The sequence below is a fragment of the Lissotriton helveticus genome, chromosome 5_1 (genome assembly GCF_964261635.1).
Source record: "Lissotriton helveticus chromosome 5_1, aLisHel1.1, whole genome shotgun sequence".
Classification (NCBI taxonomy): domain Eukaryota; kingdom Metazoa; phylum Chordata; class Amphibia; order Caudata; family Salamandridae; genus Lissotriton; species Lissotriton helveticus.
Window position 1 is genome coordinate 1,239,090,666 of NC_136065.1, and position 15,178 is coordinate 1,239,105,843.

The 15,178-nt window shown below is 43.7% G+C and overlaps 1 protein-coding gene across 1 annotated transcript in view; it reads left to right on the forward strand.

Annotated features, from left to right (window-relative positions):
• LOC144755247 (scavenger receptor cysteine-rich domain-containing protein DMBT1-like) overlaps positions 1 to 15,178 on the forward strand; it is a 1,092,132-nt gene that overhangs the window by 823,624 nt on the left and 253,330 nt on the right. Inside the window, exon 29 of the mRNA XM_078643990.1 lies at positions 6,555 to 6,884. Within this exon, the coding sequence (XP_078500116.1) occupies positions 6,555 to 6,884 (330 nt within the window). The remainder of the gene's footprint in view (positions 1 to 6,554; positions 6,885 to 15,178) is intronic.

Sequence of the window (15,178 nt, forward strand, 5' to 3'; positions counted from 1 at the left end):
TCACAGAGGTGGATGTGGGTGGAATAAATGTAAGAACTGAATTAGCCATGATACTGGAAACTGTTGATACTTGGGATGAATTGTCAACCATGCAAGAAAATGCTCCTGATTCAGAAAAGGAAACATGGGTAAAGGCAGGATGTGTAATGGGTGAGACTCATTTTTGGGTCTCAGCAGACGGCAGAGCAGTGTTGCCCAATGAGATGGTGAGTCCAATGGCTAGACTCATACATGGTCCCGTACACTTAGGGAGAGATGCTATGCTGAGAGTGTTTAGACAGACTTGGTACAATCCTAAGTTTAGAATAGCAGCAGAAGCAGTGTGCCAGCGTTGTGTGACCTGCCAGCAGCTGAATGTAGGGAAAAGAACACCAGTTGCACTAAGTCACATAGGAAGGTCTGGAGGTCCATTCAACAGAATGCAGATAGATTTCATTGAAATGCCAAGATGCAACCGCCTCCGCTATGTCCTGGTGGTTGTTTGTGTGTTCTCCAGATGGGTTGAGGCATACCCTACACGTAGGTGCGACACCCTCACAGTGGCTAAGTTACTGCTTAGAGAACTTATCCCTCGTTTCGGGGTGCCGGCCTTTTTGGAATCAGATAGGGGAACACATTTTAACAGCGAGCTTGTGAAGATGATTTGTGTTGCACTAAATATAGACCAAAAGCTCCATTGCAGTTACCGGCCAGAAGCCTCAGGAATTGTGGAACAAATTAATGGCACGATCAAGTCCAGAATAGCGAAAGTTTGCTCCTCAACGACCCTGAGTTGGCCTGATGCCCTGCCATTGGTACTCATGAGCCTTCGTAGTACCCCAGACAGAAGAACAGGGTTGTCACCACATGAGGTGTTAATGGGGAGAGCAATGAGACTGCCATCTATTCCAGCTACTGCACTGTTAAATATCACAGATGATATGATCCTGGACTATTGTAAGGGGCTGTCTGACGCCATGCGTTCTGTGTCCCTTCAGGTGCAGGCTGCAGAGGTTCCAGCGTGCCAGGGCCCTTGCCATGACCTGTATCCTGGGGACTGGGTCCTGGTGAAGAAACATGTGAGAAGAAGCTGCTTGGATATTCGTTGGCGTGGGCCCTACCAGGTCATCCTGATCACAAGTACAGCTGTAAAGGTGGGAGGCCTGCCCAACTGGATACACGCGTCGCATACGAAAAGGGTTCCAGCACCTCTGGAAACAGCTCCTCTCTCGGATGGACGTCCAGCTGAGGACCAAGAAGCCATAGAGGGGGCTAGCCAAGCTGTAGAGGTGCCAGTGGAAGCAGGGAACGAGTCTGACCAAGCTGAGGACGGTCAGTACAACAGCGAAACAGAAGACGCTACAGAAGGAGAAGACAGCTGGGAGTACGAGTCTGACCCTGACAGGTCTGAAAGAGAGCGAGAACAGACCAGAAGGAGAAGGAGTAGAAGGGCACGTGGAGAAGCAAATTGGCCGCAAAGAAGAAGTTCTAGCCTGAGGTCAACTCCAGAAGCAACCCTTCCTCCGATATCAGAAGACTCAGACCCAGAAGAAGGTGCTCAGGGCGCTGAAGCACCAGACCGAAGAAGGTCAAGAAGAGTGCGTGTGCCTAACAGAAGATACTCCACACCTGAGTGGACATATCTGGCGACAAATGTCTGTGAAACCGGAGACAGGGAGGATCCGAGCGGTGGTGGTGTCCAGTTCTGAGCCCATTATCACCGTGGAAATACAACTGTTGGTACCCGGTGTCGAACAAGAAGGGTCACTAACATTCGTGCTCCCCAGACCTCCCCGCCTCAGCAAGTTAAAACACATGTTTCTTACAGAATTGAAATTCCCCGACTTTGGTACCACGATAACAGCACATGAAGAGCATACTCTTCGCATGGAAATATTGAACTATGCTATTGAAGCTGCAACCACAAATCTAATAGTCGATTGTTAAAGGACTTTGTAAATAAAGCAAGCAGAAGAAAAGAAGATTACCTAGCGCCCAGGAAGCAGAGAATTTTAGGGAACCCCTTGAGTGGATGGAGAAGGGCTAGGGTTGTCTTTTTGAACTGTGAAAGGACTTTTTGCGAAAAAGGCTGTCAGCCTCCAGCTGTGTGGATTCTAAAGACAAAGAAGGATTGAAAGAGACTGTAAAGGAACGAGAGGAAAAGAATTTTTTTGCAAAGAGAAAGGGAAAAGCTAGATTGTCTGACGAAATGGAGGCCGGCACCCCGAACCGCAGAGCTAAATGTATAATAGGTACACTAATAGTAGGAGTGATAATATTAATAGCTTTAGTGGTAACAATTTCTTATGTAAAGGGACATGAGGAAGAGGTAAAGGTAACTGATGCGAATTCTGTAGTAACACTTACACCCACTGTTGCAGGTGAGAAAAGGGAAAACACTCAAGAGAAAGCGTTATTGGCTGCAGAAGCCCGCAGGTTACATGTAGACGAGTCCCAAGGAGACTTTAGGTCAAATGCTTATGCTAAACTTTTGTATGAATACGTGGATGCCATGGAGGTTAAGGATTGCTACGTCTGCATGCAGTTGCCTGCGTCTGTAGATGAAGGAATTCGATATCATCACCTCCCTCTGACATATGGCATTACATGTAGCTTATTGCTTAGTATATTTTATGAGAGAGATAGTTTTGAATACTATTTCTCCAATTATGATTCTGTGTTGCCAGAAGTCCCGAATTATAAGCAGATGAATAAATGGGATTACTGGAAGAGTGAAGACAGATTGGCCAAGTTCTTCATTCCTTGGATTACCTTAGATACTTCACATGCCCGTAGAAATAATCTGACATGCAAGGTGTCAGAAGTCGAGAAGAAGTTCATAGGGCAGGTGGATGATCGTTACAGGAGACAAAAGATTTTGAAAAAATCAGGACAAGGGAAATTAGATTGGACCGAGGAAGAGAAGTCACACAAGAGAAAGGGTAGTAGTGGTCCAATAGCTTTAGATAAAGCGCAGAAAGGAAAGTTATGTCTTCACCGAGCCAAAACGTATTATGAAAATGTATACGTGGGTGAAGTTGACTGTGAACATGCTTTTAATCTAGAGTACTACACTAAGGATTTCCTGAAGGGAATGCAAGTGATTCCAAATGTGTATTTTGTATGTGGAAGAAATGCTTACGTGAGACTACCTGACAACTGGTATGGATCATGTTACTTGGCAATTGTCTTCCCCAAAATATATCATGCACAAGACTTATTGATCATTGAGGGCCAGACATCATCGAGGGGAAGGAGAGATTTGGGCGATGCAGAAATGGTTGGAGATGTCTTTGGAGCTATGTTCCCTCTTTTGGGAATAATCCTTAATGATGTTAAAATTAGACGACTGGCAACAGTTGTCGACAGGTTGTCTGCCAGCACTGCTCAGTCCTTAATGCTGGTAGAAGGAGAGATGCAATCGATAAGGGCTATGGTTCTTCAAAATCGGCTTGCATTAGATGTCTTATTAGCAAAAGAGGGCGGAGTCTGTAAGGCTTTGAAGGTTCAGGAATGTTGCACTTACATTCCAGACCTTTCAAAACCCCTTGAGAAAGTTATTAAGAACATAACTAATATACACAAAGAGATCGAAGACTTGAGTAGAGAAAATGTCTGGGAAAAGGTGGGCCACGGAATGAGTACAGTTGGAGGGTGGTTTTCCACCTTAGGCAAAAGCTTTATTTGGTATATCCTAAAGCCTATCATCATAATATTGATCTGTGGGATAATATTGTGGGGATTGGTGAGGGTATTCAAATGGTACAGAGCAAGAAGGTCAGAAATGGCCCAAAGAGAACAGTTGCAAAGATTGGCTGCCATACAAGATAATCAGTACAGGAGCCTGAGAGCTCTGGAAGCGCAGAGAATGCCAGCAATAACTGCAGTTTAAATGTTAGTGATGACCCCGAGAGGTCATCAAAGGGGGGAACTGAGAGAGCGCAAACTGATATAAATATATGAGTACATCACACTTACCTATAGAGAGCATAATTCATGAAGAGAAATGCCATGAGTGCTAATAGTATCTGAAATTATATTCTAAATGTATAGCTAATATAGAGATTTAAGTAGAAGTGGAATTAATACAGAAATGTGTGACATTATATGTTTTTATTAGACGTGATTATTTTGAATCTATGTCGTGTAGCTGTTAAACATATAAGATGGTCTGTGGTAAAACGCAGAACGTGGTAGGTCTCAGGGCCAGAGCTGGAGCTAAAAGGGAAGGTGTTTCTTTTCACGACACAGATTGTTTAACGTTTTTGGTCATTGCATTAATGGGCCATGATTTAGAGTAATGTTTTCTAAATAATAGAATAAGAGTTTTAACATGCTTTAATTAAATGAAGAAATTGAATGCTATAATCATAATGTGAAATATTGTAGGCCTGAAATGTTTTAGCATTGATTTACACGTACATGTCTGGGCTGAGAAATGTTGCAAGCCTTTTTAGAAGTCTATGAGAGTTGGGTTCTTGGCGGCAGATATCTGTCTGCAACAGGAAAGGGGGGATCCAATTATAAGTGAATGAATAGAGGCCTGTTCAGTAGACGGCCCAGACATGGAGGAGGGTTCTGGAATGTTTAAGGGGTATCAGCGGGCCGGAGAAGAGACTGAGAAGCAAGGTCAATTCTAACGTCTGAGGCCCAATACAAAGCATCATGGAAAAAGCCTGAAGTTGCACCACGTGAGAGGCGTTTCGCAAGGGGCGTCTCAAATGTTGTTGACTGTTTTGTATTAGGGACAGCACCCCTGGGTGGAGTTAGAGCAGAGACCTGAGGACCCTTTAGAGAGCGGATGGGTAGGCAGTGAGGGGTCATGACTGGAGAACTTTAGGTTTTCACCAAGAGACTTAGAGTGGGTGACTTCCCTTGGGGGTCATTCATTGCTGACACCTTTGTTAGGTTGGGATTTGGTTAAGTAGGGATACCATCTAGAACAGGGTAGGGACGCCTAACCTGTGTTTGTTTTCCTCCAACCTAAATGAAGGAGAGATATGCGTCTATGCTGATAGCTTTGCTATTTTTAGAACTTGTGTTAGTGATTTCTGTTGCTCGTCTGAGGGCTTTTCGAGAGCACATGTATGTAATTGGACCTGTGTATCTCGTGAATCTCATTCTGAGATGCTTGTATTTGCAGCTCATTATATCTTTACAATAAACTTTTGAAACCTAGAAGTTGTCCGTGATCTTTGAGAGTAGAGTCCTTTCTTGGGTGAACTAATTTGCAGATAGGTGTACTGTTTCCTTCCAAGACAGGCAATAAAGGTTCAGTCGACCAGAACGAGGTTTGGATCAATAGAGATAAGGTATCGATCAAAATCTCGCCCTTTCAGTAGTGTTTCTGTAAAATTCACAGGCAAGTGTAGTGAAGCCGGCCAACAGAGTACGATAATCCAGCCTCCTCACAGATAGAGGGGCTGGCAACTGGCAGTGTAATTAATTTCCTTGTATTAGGCCGAGTTGCAAGGAGCAAGAAACTGATTGGGCAGCGATCACGGGTGCAGCATTTTTTACCTTTGTTTTTTAGAAGAACGCGTGAAGTCACGAAAGACTTGAGTAGCATCTCACAGACCTTCCAACTGACACAATTCTGCAATGTGATCCATGGTTTCATCATTACTCAGGAGAGGGAGTCTGGTACTCCAAGTGCAGCTGAGGTTTTTTAGCAGAGAGACAGAAATTGCTTCTGCTCATAAACAGTACAAGCCAGACCCTGATTCCATCTGAGAAAATACGCAGCAGCCTCTGGACATCAGAGGTGTACCAAATTAAAGGCCAATATTGTGTCAGATCCTGTCCATAAATGCAAATAAAGGAATAGAAGGAACTGAGGCTTATCTAGCACATTCTTCTATGTCCCACATTAGAAGAACACTGCAGAAAACGTACACTTGGAGAAGTAGGATGGACCTGCAGTAGGTCCCACTCTGGAGAGACCACTGGCTAAGAGAATGGTATGAAGTGGCAATGCTATATTAGTAATTTAGAACGTTGATAGCTTGCTAATTAATGAAACTCCAAGAGCAATTATTAATAAAAGAGAAGAGTTATTGACCAGGAATGAAACAAATGCACAGTACAGTAAGTCACATTTGGCCTCTGACACGTGAGATTGCATTTAAAGATTGGCACTGTGATCAGTTAGAAAGTAAGGAGTGAATCTTCTTCAAAACATCTTTCCATGATGTTTTTTTAAACACACCTGCCCTAGAACATTGTAGTGCTTTAAAACAAAAGAAGAATATGTTCGGCAGTGGAAACTAAGTGCTTGCCTCATAAGTGTAGGAAGCTGTGGTGAGGCAGGATGTTAACATGGGTCTCTATTTTGTACATTTGGCACCTCTATTCACTAGAACACATTTCCAATCACTATGTGAAAGCCCTAAATATTAAAGGAACGCTGGAGACTCCTGCTTTCTGAGAAATGAGAAAAAGCCCTAATCCCTAGTAGCCTGGGGTCAGGGATAATGGCTACAGTGTGACTTAACTATCATTGTTCTAATTTGCTCTGAAGTTTTGCATACTTTTATCTACATGATAAGAGGTTTATCTCATTGTTGTCCCTCTAGCTCCTCGTGATACTGAAAGTGTGGCCTTACGCCTGGTTAATGGAGGACAGAGCTGTGCTGGCCGCATAGAAGTTTATTATGGAGGCGCCTGGGGGACCGTGTGTGATGATTTCTGGAGTACAGCAAATTCACAAGTTGTGTGCAGACAGCTGGGCTGTGGAACTGTCCTGGCATCTCTTGGAGGGGCCTATTTTGGTCAAGGAACTGGAAGCATTCTTCTAGATGATGTGCTCTGTAGAGGAGAAGAAGCTCACCTGTGGGACTGTCCCAACAAAGGATGGAACATACATAACTGTCTCCATATCAATGACGCTGGGGTCATCTGTTCAGGTATTCTGCAATGTATTAAAAGAGACTCACCTTCTTTATATCTTTAAATAAAGAAGAAGAGTGGTTTAGGGTGGACTGTAGGTGAATGCATTTGTCTGTTGTTTGATGATTTGTTGAAATGTAAATTGCATTTTCATGTATCCAATATGTATTGGGTGAGTTGTAGGTCCATGTTGTGCAATTGAGAGCATATGTCTGAATTGTTCTACACTATAATATTTATTATCCAAGTAAAACTACAGCACAAATCCAAGAAAAGTAACTCTATGACAAAGTTTTGTGGTTGTGACAGTAGTAAAGGGCAGGGCCGTTTCTAGGTGTTTTGCTGCCCTAGGCGACAATTGAAAAATGCTGCCCCCTCCCGTTAACTACCATCACTCTCTCCCCCGGTCATCCAGGCTATTCAGGCACACCCTCTACTGCCGAACCCTTCTATGTTACTCTCATTTACTATCAGGAAACACGATCACAACAGTCAGTCCTGCAAACGACTTCAACGAAAGGCTCAGGCCAGACCGTTATGGTAGCCATACACTCCCAGAACTATGTACACGGATGCCCAATGGAGCCTTGTGTTTAAATACCACTGAGGCGTCAAGTGCAACTCGTTTTCAAAACCAGGAGCAACTTAACCTTCCGCCAAGCATGCATGTAGACATGAAACGCCCACATACGAAATGCAATATTATTTTTGCCTACTGCCAGCAATCCCCCCAATCAAAAGCAAAAAACATGTATTGCCCTAATAAAGTGCCTACCAATTGCCACTTCTAGGAGGAGACGCTTTGGGGGTCATTAACGAAGGAAAAAATAAACATTCTGTGATGTAGAGCGACATTATAAAGAAAACCCCTCTTCTTTCAACAGTTTTTTTTTCTTTGCAACGCTTTTTGCAACAGCCCCTCGCTGCAAATAATTAGTAATATAACCAAACTCAGTAGTGTTAATTTTGTCAGCTGAGGAAAGATTGGGTTACCTTTACGAAAAATTGCAGATTTTGTATCTGCATACTATCGGGAACTTTTGGGAAAATGCAAAATTAGGAGCAATTCTGCAAAACCGGCACTTGGTGCTATATTGTGTGCTAAAAATCAGTGCAAAAAACAAATGCCGCAAACACCGGCTTCTCGCATTCTGGCCATTTGCTTTGTTCCCATGCATGCACTCGTGCAAAATAAATGTTTGCGAATTTGGTAGAAGGAAGAACAGTATTAGTGCGGATATTACTATTGTAACATGGTCCTATGCGACCCCTCGTAAAGGCACTCTAGCTTACTTTAATTCTTCCAACTATACCCGTTCCAGCAGACACATTGCACTCATTCAACTCATTCATCCATTAATTCATTCACACATTAAAAATGCTTGTGTGCTCAATCCTACCTGAGCCTCGTCCCTTAGGGGTCCCTTAGCCTTCCTTACAGGAGGTGCTCCTGAACTATCGCAGGTGCAGCTGATCTTTGACCCTTGGTAGGTGACCTTGAACAGAATTTCGAAGTGCTTCTTTTTAATGTCTTCTAGACCTCGGGCCAGGTCGAGGCCTCTGCCCTGATGCAGCCGCACTCTGCCAGCTTCTGTCTTTGCCTCACTCTTCACTCCTCGTTGAGGGGTCGTCACTCATGACTGCTGCATGTTGGAGAGTGCGGTGTGTTGTCTTTCAGTTTTGTGTTCCTGCTCTGCTCCCTCGAGGACTTCCCCCTGTGACGCCCTTGTGCGGCCTTGTCGTCCTACATATATGGTACTGGCGAGGGCCTGAATCCTGGCCTCATAAATCCCTGTCTCCACTGTCTCATGTAGGCCCACTGCGCACCGCGGAACACACACAGCTTCATATAAAGCGCTGTATAAAGTGCCTACTAGTTATAAGTCTTCAGAGGCAATTTATGAATTTATGGTGACGAGAAAAGCCTCTTACGCAGTGCTCTTTGGTATTTTACTATGTCATCTGATTCAATGCTCCCCAAAAGCAGCACGAGGCCCATTGCCAAGTATTTTCTTGCTGTTTTATATAGCGCAAACTCCACCCGAAGGCATCAGAGCGCTTTACATGAGCACCAGTTGCGTTACAGACGGACACATTCATTTTTAGGCACGGGAAGATTAAGTGATTTGCCCAGAATCACACAGTGTAAGCTCCCCCAGGGGCAGTGTAAAGTATTATGATGGGAGGTGAACAGGGAAGGGTCCTGGGGGCCTCTGTTGTGTTAGTTTGTTTTATTGTAGCCCTTCCTTGGGAGAGCTCATCAACCCCCGCTTGCAAGAGGAGGATTGTTTTTTGAGCGCCATAAGAACCCTGCAGGTCAGTGTGGCGCACATGTGACCGTCTGGACAGCTCTTAGGTAAGGTGCGCAACGCCCATAGGGCTTAAAGGGCTTCAACACCCCCCCACCCCCCGCAGCGTAAGTGACAGGACACATAAACAAATCAACACTCAGCTCTCTGTGGGCACTCGGTTTGATGCAGTATCGTGTGTTTAGAAACTTTAAAAATGCGTCTTGTGTTTCCTTGCAAGAAGCAGAGGCCGATGTCCAGAGACAATAGATTAATAAGAACTCTTTTTGAGATTAAACATCAGTAGCTCTTGTTGCTGAGGCTGTTATCGCCTCCTTTTTCCATCTTCACACAAAAGGCAAGAAGAGAGCCTTACCCCTCCCCGCCACACACACATCCCCTAAACATGTGCACACGCCATTCCATCTCTCTCCCTGTGCAGTCCAATTCTGAAATACTAAAGCAAAATGATAGGGGGTCTGCGTCACGCGTTCTTCCCTCATTCCAAACAAGAGCGCATTCTCGCCACAAAGCCTTCATTTCAGCAGCCACCTACAGTCTGGCAGCCAAGTCCAGGCCACCTTAAACTAGATGAGTGCCAGTCAGAGCGTGCGGGGAACACTGCTCGAACTCCAATACCTCTTTACTCCCAGAAGTCAGGAAAGGGACGGCAGGCAAGAGGCACCCAAACTGGCTCCTGCTCCTAAAACTGTCACTGAACTTTACAATGAACTTTCATGTGCGAACGCATCCGCAGCACGCTTTTGCAATCGCTGACTTTGGCTTTGAGCAAGACGACGAATAGTTCAAGCACTAAGCAGAACATCGCGGCTCGGATGGCTGCACTTTTCCTGAAGAATCCTAGAGGTTCTTCCTGTGTGATCTGGTGGAAGGCTGGTGGCGCGAAAGTGAGTTTCAGACGTGTAACGTACTCAGCAGCGGCAAGCGACTCTTTACTTACATAGGTTCAAATAAAAAAAATTCCCCCTTCTGCCGCCCTAGTTCTTATGCCGCCCTAGGCAACCGCCTAGTCTTGCCTAATGGTAGAAACGGCCCTGGTAAAGGGAAACCTTGTTTAACATGGAAGCTTTCACTGCCTAATGCTTAAACAAGAAGTGACTCTTGTGTTGAAATATTGTGGCAAAGATAACAAAAAAGTGTTTCTCACATTGTGGCAGTGTAAGTGAACAGAATAAGGTTTATTCTGGAGAAGTGGAATGATTATCTCCAACAGTAGGGAAGCAGATTTGTGGTGAGACTGCTAAAGCATAGCAGGAAGCAAATATACTGTCTGAAAATGGGGGAAAGGAAGAATGTTACTTTTATTTTTGAACCTGTATAAATACCCCAATCACAAATAGAGTAGATGGGGGTAAGGTACTTTTCTCACTGGGAAAAGTACCCGACAGGCAGTTGCACAGTGTAGGATTGGATTTTGTTTTCGCACTGCACAAACTTCTCTGAAATAAAAACAAAGGGGTATATTATAAAGAACGGCAATAAAATTAGGAATAAAAAAGGAAACTGCCGCTAAAGCAGCGATAATGAGCTTGATAATATGCCCTTGTGAACTCCTATAGCAGCCCAGGTTCACACCAGAACCTGGGCCGCTATGGGAATTCACAAGGACATATTATCAAGCTCATTATCGCTGCTTTAGCGGCAGTTTCCTGCCACTAAAGCGGCGATAATATTATCGCCGTTCTTGATAATATGCCCCAAAGTTCAATTCTGCATTGGGACTTCGAAATTTCTTCTAAATCGGAATGCAGAATAAGAATGTGTCCCTTTTTTAGAAGAATAGTCCTCTCCACTCCGAATGCAACTCAAACTGTAGCAGTTGCTGCTGTGGCCCCGAAGTCTGAGTACTTAAAGCAGTCTGGTCCTCCTGGAGTTTTGGTAATATCTTGCTGAAAAGTTTCTGTTTTTCTTTAAGAAAGTGACAAAGTCCCTTTCTGAAATGGGATTCAGAAACTTTCTTTCTCACTTTTTTTCACCTTTAACAAATCCACTTAGTTTATCCAACTTATCCTCCATCGCAATTGATCTCAAATCACGCCTTGGTCCTCTTGGTCTACCACAATGTTTGACTGCCATTGGAGCTTTCTACGTTTTGGTATGATTTTCACCTGCAATTTCAAATACTCATATCCTCAGTTCATCTTATTGAATTGTTTGTTATATTGTTTATTAAATATTACTCTATTTTTCTTATTTGGTTTGGAATTGCTCTTGTTTGGTGTTCTGACTTTATTACTGTTTTGGTACTACCTGAATACATTATCCGGTGCTCTAAGGTAAAGCTGTCTGTTTAGTCTCATAGGGATTGAGCTAGGGTTAATTTTGCGACTTGGAGTGTTAGTTTTGACATTAAGGTGCATATTTTCAAGAGCATTGTGCTACTGGAACATCATTTTTTCCGTTGTTCCAATGGCACAATGCCCTGCTCCACATTTACAAAACGGTGTTAAGCCACTTTACGTGGTTTAACACCGCTTTGTAAATACCATTCCCTTTTCACACAGGTATCTGCATGAAACGGGCATACAGTGGGTGTCGTTGTGGGTGTCCCACTGCAAAGCTCATTGCTTTTTGATGATACCCCGGATTTACACGGATCTGTATATCTAAAGCAGTGCCCAAAACTAATGTCACTGAATAGCAGGCATTACATTGGTGCAAGGAGGATGAATACTTTTATTTCTCTACCGTTTTGCTCCTTCTTTCTGCAGCACACATATAAAGAACACATCACATTTAAATATGGTTTATGTGCAGGAAGGTGACCCTTCCTGCACATACGCAATCATCTCTGCAATGCAGGCACCCTAGCACTAAGTCATATTTGTGCCTGCGTAGAAGTGACTCATCCCTGAAAAGCAAGCACCTTGGCACTGTGACGCAAGGGTATCTGCATTGGCGCTAGGCAGCTTTTTTTATTTTGTGTTGAAATTTTTTTTATTAAGAAAATTTGATAAAGCGTAAATGTAGATACATATGCAGAGGAAAAAATGAGACATAGCATAAATGAGGAAATGATTCATAAAATATAACAAAGGAAGCATAAACAACAAATCCTCTAGAATTCATGAGGGAAAACGAAGGATAAAAGGAAAGAAAAAAGAGGGAAAAGAAATAAGAGAGGAAAAGAAAAAGAAAGGAAAAGAAAAAGAAAGAGGAAAAGAAAAAGGGAGCCCCAGAGTAACAAAACTAACTGTGAAATGAGATGGAAGCAAGAAGAGTGAGAAGGAACGTAGGAGAGAGGAATAAAAGAGAATGAACATGGTGCGAAAAAGGTGGAATGAAGAAGGAATTAAGAAGGAAGAGCAGCCGCAGAAGAAGAAGGAGTAGAAACAGAGGCATTACCCACTGTGGTTTCCAGGAATGGGGACCAAACTTGAAGAAAAACTGAAGCTTGATCCTGCAAATTATAAATTATACATTCGTAAGAAGCTGTTTGTATCATTGTCACCAACCATTCCTCCTGAGAAGGAGGTAATGAAGACTTCCAATAACGCAATATACAAATGTTTGCCGTGGCTAGGGCAGTATGTAGGAGATGAGTCTGTGGTTTAGTAAATGTTGGAAGGCCACGAAAGTTGTGTAAAATTGTATTTGCAGAGGTAAGGGGCAAAGGCAATGACATAGAGGAAGCCAAAGTCTTTCGCACAAAAAGCCAAAATGATTTAGTACGAGGGCATTCACAGATAATGTGCGTTATATCGCAACTGGAGGCAGGACATCTCCAGCACAAAGAATGGGAAAGTAACTTAGCACAATGTAATTTGACCGGGGACCAGTGCCATTCATGGAGAATTTTAAAAATACAGAATTTAAGGCGAGCTTCTCGAACACCCTTATGTAATCCTTCCAAAATGGGATCCCACTGGGCGTCTGAGTATGTCACAGAAAGGCGTGATTGCCACTTCAATTGAAGAGCTTTTGAAAGGGGTTGCGAAAATAGAGGATGTAAGAAAGTCTTATAAAGGCCAGAGGTGACACCCTTAAAAGTTCCCCATAAATTCAAATAAGATAAAATAGGAGAAGTGGACAGCAGCTCAGGTGGGGAACCCAGAAGTTTTGTGAGAGCCTGTTGAAGATGGGAATATTTACAGGATTGTGAGGGCGGGAGATGGAATTCCTCACTGAGTTGGGGAAAGGATTTAAAATTGTCACCATGGAACAGTTGTTCCAGGGAATGAATACCAGCCTCCTGCCACAGAGGCCAGGACACACTACGACCCCACACTCGAATAGCCGAGTTAGACCATGTAGGAGCATTAAAGTGAAGCCGCGAGTTAGACTTAAAGATACGGTGACTTCTTTGCCAAGACTTAAACGTAGCGGATAATATAGGATTTTTGGGGTCAAGAGGACTGGAACCCTTGCCATATAAAAGGGATAAACCAGAGCCAGAAGCCAATAAGTGACGTTCAAGTGGAACCCATTGAGGGATGTCTTTAGACTTAGGTAAAAAGAAAGAAAGATGGGAAAGATGGAGGGCAAGGGAGTAATGCTCGATAGAGGGAAGGCCTAAACCTCCATGCGATTGGTGGGACTTCAGTTTGGCTAGGGTGAGACGCGGTTTAGCTGTACCCCATATAAAAGTTTAATTTTCGAATCAATGGACCGAAGAGTAGCCAAAGGAATGGTCAAAGGGAGCATACCCAGAACTTAGAGAAAACGTGGTAAGTTGACCATCTTGATCGCCTGAACCCGTCCCCAAAGGGATAAACCTAGGGCCTTCCATTTATCGAAGTCTCTTTGCATTTGCGCAATTAAAGGAGTTAAATTGTCCGTGACAACATTATACAATCCCCTATTGAGGAGTATACCTAAATATTTAAGCCGAGTGGGTTGCCAATGAAATGGAAAACCGGAGATGGCATCCTTTGTAGTACCAATGGACATAGGTAATGCTTCGCTCTTGTCCCAGTTTATCTTATATCCAGAGAAAGAAGAAAAATCATCAATGACACGGAGGAGAGCAGGGAGAGAGCGGGGAAGATCAGTAAGTGTAAGAAGAATGTCATCCGCATATAAATAAATTTTGGAGTGACTAATTGGAAGAGGAGTGCCCACTACATCAGCCGATTGACAAATTGCAGCAGCTAGAGGTTCCATAGCCAAAAAGAAAAGAAGAGGGGAGAGTGGGCAACCCTGGCGGGTACCCCGTCGGATAGGAAATGGAGTAGAAAGAAAACCGCCAAAGTTAACTTGAGCAGATGGGCTATCATAAAGTAGTCGTACTTTAGCTATGAACTGATCACCTAATCCAAATCTGTGCATGACGGTAAAAAGGTATTCCCATTCGATGCGGTCAAATGCTTTTTCAGCATCCAAAGAGAGAAGGAGGGCATCATCTGCAAGATGCTTAGCTGACCATAAGGCATGGGAGAGAGTACGCAAGTGATTGCGAGAGGAACGACCGGGAACAAAACCTACTTGGGAGTTATGAATTAAAGAAGGTAAAATCTTGCAGAGTCGTGATGCAAGAATGCTAGAAAGGATCTTAACATCAGAATTCAAGAGAGATATAGGGCGATAACTACCACACAATAGAGGATCCTTGCCAGGTTTAGGCAGAACCGTTATGATGGCTTTGTTAGAGATAGAACCAAGAGAAGACTCCTCCACCGCTTCCCCAAAGGCAGCATGAAGAGTATCAATCATGCTCTGACCAGTCCATTTAAAAAATCCAGGAGGAAAACCATCATCCCCCGGAGCTTTATGGCACGGCAAGGCAGATACAGCTGAGGAGATTTCATCCATCGTGATAGGTCCTTCAAGTAGAGCTCTTCCATCATCGGAGAGTCGTGGAAGATGTACTGCATCTAGAAATTTAGACATTGCTAGCGTATCGACCTGAGTGCCTGGAGAGTAGAGAGATCTATAAAATGAGGCAAACTCCTCAACTATGTCTTGTGGCCGAGTAAGTTTGATTTAATCGCTAGAATCGCCATAGCGGCCTCTCTTTGACGCAGCTGCGCAGCCAATAATCGACCAGCCTTCTCCCCTTGTTC